Source organism: Terrapene carolina, unplaced genomic scaffold (assembly GCF_002925995.2).
Source record: "Terrapene carolina triunguis isolate 2854851 unplaced genomic scaffold, T_m_triunguis-2.0 Scaffold93, whole genome shotgun sequence".
NCBI lineage: Eukaryota > Metazoa > Chordata > Testudines > Emydidae > Terrapene > Terrapene triunguis.
The window spans coordinates 124015-130014 of NW_020664444.1; the positions used below are offsets into that span (position 1 = coordinate 124015).

At 42.6% G+C, this 6000-nt stretch overlaps 1 protein-coding gene across 4 annotated transcripts in view; it reads right to left on the reverse strand.

Moving 5' to 3' along the window:
- UNKL (unk like zinc finger) overlaps positions 1 to 3364 on the reverse strand; it is a 121656-nt gene extending 118292 nt beyond the window's left edge. For all 4 annotated transcript variants that reach the window (XM_026650630.1, XM_026650631.1, XM_026650628.1 and 1 more), the window contains exons 1-2: positions 3260 to 3364; positions 893 to 1102 (exon numbers count right to left, since the gene is read on the reverse strand). In XM_026650630.1, coding sequence (XP_026506415.1) covers positions 893 to 1102; positions 3260 to 3339 — 290 coding nt within the window. In that variant the 5' untranslated portion in view covers positions 3340 to 3364. The remainder of the gene's footprint in view (positions 1 to 892; positions 1103 to 3259) is intronic.
- Positions 3365 to 6000: the final 2636 nt, after the last annotated feature.

The window sequence follows — 6000 nt, forward strand, 5'->3', positions numbered from 1 at the left end:
AATCAAATGCACAAATACAGAATGGGGAATAACTAGCTTGGCAGCAACACTGCTGAGAAGGATCTGGGAGTTGTGGTGGATCACAACCTCAACATGAGTCAGCAATGCAATGCTGTTGCAAAAAAAGCAAATACAATGTTAGGTTGCATTAACAAAGGCATAGCATGCAAGTCATGGCAGATGATAATACCGCCCTACTCAGTGCTGGTTAGGCCTTAGCTGAAGTACTGTGTCCAGTTTTGGTCACCGATGTATAGAAAGAATGTAGAGAAACTGGAAAGGATCCAGAGGTGAGTGACAAAGATGATCAAAGGGATGGAATGCAAGCTATATGAGCAAAGGCTGAAGGAACTGGGTACGTTTAGTTTGAAAAAGAGGAGATTAAGGGGGACATGATAGCAGTCTTCAAATACTTAAAAGGATGCCATAAAAAAAAATGGAGAAAAGTTGTTCTCTTGCACCATGGAGGGCAGGATGAGAGGCAATCAGGTCAAACTACAGCATAGCAGATTTAGATTAAATCTTGGGGAAAAAAACTTCCTACCTGTAAGAACAGTAGGACAATGAAACAGATTGCCTAGGGATGTTGTGGAAGTTCCTTCACTGGAGGCTTTCAAAAGGAGGCTGGATAGTCCTCTGTCTTGGATGATTTAGAAACAACGAATCCCACACCTTGGCAAGGGCTTTGCAGCCCCTTCTAAACCTATAATTCTATACTCACCAAAAATCTGATAAATCACTTAAAGTTAGAGGAAATCTCTCAAAACTAACTCCAGCAAGTTTTACCAGATACCAATGATTCTCTAACCAAAAAGTACATCTCTGTACATAAAGTCACTGATAATATTGAAAATGCCAAATTGACTGGGGGGTGGGAGGGGGGGGAACTTACTCATCTCCATCTGGACAGATTCCTGTGGTTTCATCATATTTTGTACAATACACATCTGGACTGTAGTTAAAAGTCCCATCACGCCTTCGAATGGGTCTACGACGACGCTGATTTAGGAAATGCCAATGAAAACAGGTAAATGGTCTGTGCTGGGTACACTTGTGCTGCAAGAATAGGGGGCACTGCTCTGTCCTAAAGTCCTTTAGATACCTAAAAAAATTAAACTGTGTTACAAGTTCATCTTATTGGAGGCATATTTATTACAGCATTAACAAGGCACTTGATAATTCAACATGTACAGCCCATGAGAGAGTGTACAATTTTATCCTGTGTAAAATTATATTCTCTACATACATTTTACTGTTTAGCTAGAAATTAAATGTGACAATTTTTAATTAAAAATGCATTACTATTGAAGTTCACAATGTAATTCCTGTATACTATGTTGCACAACTTAAATAATAATGTTTATATTAGGGCTGTCAAGCGGTTAAAAAAATTAATCGCGATTAATCACACTGTTAAAAAATAATAGAATACCATTTATTTAAATACCTTGCAATGCCGGCTATAAAAGTGCCATGCAAATAAATGCCTGTTCTCACTTTCTGTTTACATTGTAAATAAGAAGAGGGCAGCATTAACGCCTGTAAATGTAAACAAACTTGTTTGTCTTAACAATTGGCTGAACAAGAAGTAGGACTGAGTGGACTTGTAGGCTCTGAAGTTTTACATTGTTTTGTTTTTGAGTGCAGTTATGTAACAAAAAATGTCTTCATTTGTAAGTTGCACTTTCACAACACAGAGATTGAACTACAGTACTTGTATGAGATGAATTGAAAGATACTATTTCTTTTGTTTATCTTTCACAGTGCAAATATTTGTAATCAAGAATAATATACACTTTGATTTCAATTACAACACAGAATACTATATAAAAATGTGGGAAAACATCCAAAATATTTAATAAATTTCAATTGGTATTCTATTGTTTAACAGTGTGATTAATCACAATTAATTTTTTTAATCGCAATTAATTTTTTGAGTTAATCGTGTGAGTTAACTGCGATTAATCAACAGCCCTAATTTATATAAAATACTACAGTCAAAAATCATGTCTATAGGATTTAAAAATTAGATTTCCTTAAGTGACAATCATACAGCAGTTCCAAGCACTTCAAAACAAGTTACTTGAACATGAATTCAGACTCCCTCCTATTATACTAGATAATCCTCCTAGAGCTGCTTTTTCAAATAACCACATTTGGTTTTATGTTAGAAATGCCCCTTAACCCCAATAACCCCACACCACAGACTTGCATTGCATAGAAGCCTATCCTGGGAACACTGACATGAGAGATGGGGGAGGAATTGCAACTCCCTTCACACTGGTACAGTAGTCTACAGGGTGCACGTGTGGAAGGTGGATAGAAGTGAACAGGAAGAACATAGGAAATTAAGAAGAGGGAGTTTATCCCAGGGAGGAGAAAGAGCAGGGATGATGGAAAAGAACACAAAAGTTACTAGGGAAGGTACTGGAAGTTTGGAGAAGCTTGGTTATTGGAGATTGTTACTGTGCAAACAATTGAGATCTGGGGGTTATGTGAAGCTTTTGGCAGGTTGTATGAAGTTACTTACAGTTATTTCACTGCTTACCTCAGACTGTTAGAAATCCCCAGTAATCTAGAGGCTGGAGGTAATTCAGTTATTGGGGATGTGCTTTGGGGATGTTTATGGGGGCGTCAGGGTTATCTAGGAGTTTCGTTTGTTTAGGGGTAGTTAAGGTTACTGGGGGTATAAGACTGTTAAGGAATTAAGAGATGGTTATGAAGTCTTTAGGGGTGTCTCAGGGGTTATGAGTGTCTTGGGTGCATGGTGGTGTTTATTTAGGGGATGACAGGAGGCCATAGGAGCCGTTATAAGAAGGATTAGGAGCGGTTTAGGGGCTGTGGGAGCATTGGGGCATGTGGGAAGTGTTACGGGGTGGTGGGGGTGACTTGGGAGGGCTGTAGGGCGGTGTTTCAGGAACATTAGAGGGTTGTACGGTGGGTTGGGGGGCTCGGGTACTGTTTCGGGGACGGCGAGGCCGCAGGTCGTGTTAGGGGCACTCGGGCCGCGTTCCGAGGCCGCCAGGCGAGTTAGGGGCTCTCGGGCCGCGTTCCGGCGCCGGAGGGCAGCAGCCTCTCAGGCTCTCACAGCCCCTTCCCGGCCCCCGCCCGAGACCCGCTGCCGAAGTAAGAGGCCGCTGGACTTAGGCCGGGTGCGAAACCAAGTCCGTTACCTCAGGGCCTAGGACCCCCGCCCGGCGCTGGGTCAGGCTTGCCAGGGGCGAGGGCGCGAAAGGTGGCTCCAGGGCCCGATACCTACGTATAGTGCGTCGGCTGCTCTGTCTGCGGAGACCCACCGGACCCGCCACCTCGAGAAGCCGCTTTCGAAACCGACGGCATCTTCCTCAGCGGTAGCCACAGCGCAGGCGCCTGCCAGGCCAGAGCCACCTCCCCCAGCCCCGCCCGGCGCGAAGCCACCCCCGTCCCCTGCTGAGCCGGGGGGATAAACCCCACCCGGACATGGAGGGGGAGTCTGGGATGGGAGGAGCTGACCCCACAGCGGACAGGTATTGCGGGAGCTACTCAACTCATTCCCCCCACACCGCTAAACTGTTTACAGCGCAGGGAGGCCGCGGCCCAGGGCAGGCAGGGCTGCTTGAACTCTGCAGCTTGGAAACCTTTGGGACGCTGGAATACAAGGGGGCTTGTGTGCATGAGATTGCAGGGGGCCAGGGCCACACATAGCCGCCTCTCAAGCAATCACTAACTGATACGCCTCAGGGGTTCCTTGCTCACTGGGATGCTTTAGCAGCAGACTCAGGTAAGGCACAAAAATGAAACTCCCTTCGCTATAACGGCAAGCTTCTTAAAATGAGGCCTTCCAAACCGTCTCCATACATTACTCACAGCACCTTAGATCCACCCTACTGCTGCCGGCTCTTCTCCCTCTCCCCGGCCTAGGGACTGAAAGAGTCATATGCCTTTCCTAGATGTTGGCAAAAGAAGAGGTGGACAGGGGAAGCATTTTCTTTTTAAATGTGATCTTCTTTGACAGCAATACCCTGAAATATGCTTTTATATATGTATTTCAGAGTTTTAACTTTTAATGGTGGTTCTGTTGTAGTCTTCTTATAATACCATTACTCTTTGAAGACGTTACACATTAAATATTCTCCTCCTGGATGCTGCTGCAGTACTAAGTTCCTCCCCCGGCCCATAACTTCATCCCTAATGCTGATTCTATAACTACAGTCAGAGACAGGGTCAAATACTCAGTCCATCGGTCAGTTACAAGACTTCTTTCCCACAGACTGCCTCAAGGCTTCAACTGAGGATACTTATAAATCCACCACTTGCTAACCATCTAGCAAGAAGGCCCATCTCATTCTGCAGTATTAGCCCCATTTTACTATTAGAGAATAAGTTTGTCTTCCTAGACAGCCACTGGTCTAGTGAATGAGGCATAAGCCTAATACTAAGGCACCAAGATTCTACTCCTGATTCCAAAACTCAATAAATGTGACAGCTCTAAGCCTCAGTTTTATCACCTCTAAAACAGAAATAATATTTCACAATGTCTTGTAAAGCACTCTGATCATATATAAAATTAAGGCAAGGTAGGGAAAGATGTAGAAATAATCTCCTAGGCTTGTTCTTATTCTTGTAGGTTATATGGGAGGTAGCAACACCAGTTCCTAGTTAATTTATATTTAAAGGAGTTCAGTGGCCTAGACATTTTACTACACAGCTAAACATATTAAGAGTATGTTTTAATATTAACTTTTAAATAGCACTGCACTTTTCGACTGTGCACAAGTGTACCACATCTTCAGATGTTTGTAACTTCAGCACTAGCTTCCCACATACTGTACATCAGAGTATATATGTAAAATTTAAGAATCACCACTTGGAAAGATAAATAATTCAGTGACACTGAAAAGTGGGGTTTTGGGGTTTTTTTTTAAGCACATACAGCTGCTGGGTTACACTCAAACTTTATAGGGTCTTATCTAGCACCCATCATGAAATTAAAGAGGTATGTATATAAGATTTAGTAGGTTCTTCACTCCAGTCAGCACTGGATTTTTTTTTTTAAACCACACAAACAAGAAGGGGTGATAGGTGGAGAAAAAGAAGGGTATTTTGAGGAAGACTAAATGGATTTTGTATTTGATTCTAAAGGCAGTGAAGTTCCTGGCCACCCTGTCACATTCCTCACTCCTTCAGGACATTCCCTTAAATACCTCATTTGTTTCATTGCTATCAGCCTTTGTTATAACTATTAAACCAATTTAATGGAGATTCAAAAAACTGGACTTGAATTTACCAGACACCTTTTAGCCATAAGAGATTATGACAGACTAGGGAGGGGGCAACAGCAAGATTCCACAGAAAACATAACGTTGGTTGTTGCTTACAGCTTTACCAAGCTGTAACAGCATTAGGCCCACTAGATTCCTACGAGTTTCCCTGCAACTACAAGCATTTTAAATAATAGCTATGAAGTTTACTTTACTGTTTAGTAAAACTGTGAGCAGAAGCAGACACACTAGAGTGGTTTGGCTGCAGGATCAGGAAAACAGTTTTGTGTCCATTATGCATTTGAGTCACAGCTGGAAGATAGGTTTCAGAGTGGTAGCCGTGTTAGTCTGTATCAGCAAAAACAACGAGGAGTCCTTGTGGCATCTTAGAGACTAACAGATTTAGTTGGACATAAGCTTTCGTGGGCTAGAACCCACTTCATCAGATGCATGGAGTGGAAAATACAGTAGCAGGTATATTTATACCTAGTACATGAAAAGATGGGAGTTGCCTTACCAGGTGGTGGGGGAGGGGGGTCAGTCTAATGAGACAATTTAATTATCAGTAGAATACCAAGGGAGGAAAAATAGTATTTGTAGTGGTAATGAGGGTGGCCCATTTCAAACAGTTGAATACTAATTTCCCTCTTCTGTTACTCACACCTTCTTGTCAACTGTTTGAAATGGGCCACCCTCATTACCACTACAAATATTATTTTTCCTCCCTTGGTATTCTACTGATAATTAAATTGTCTCATTA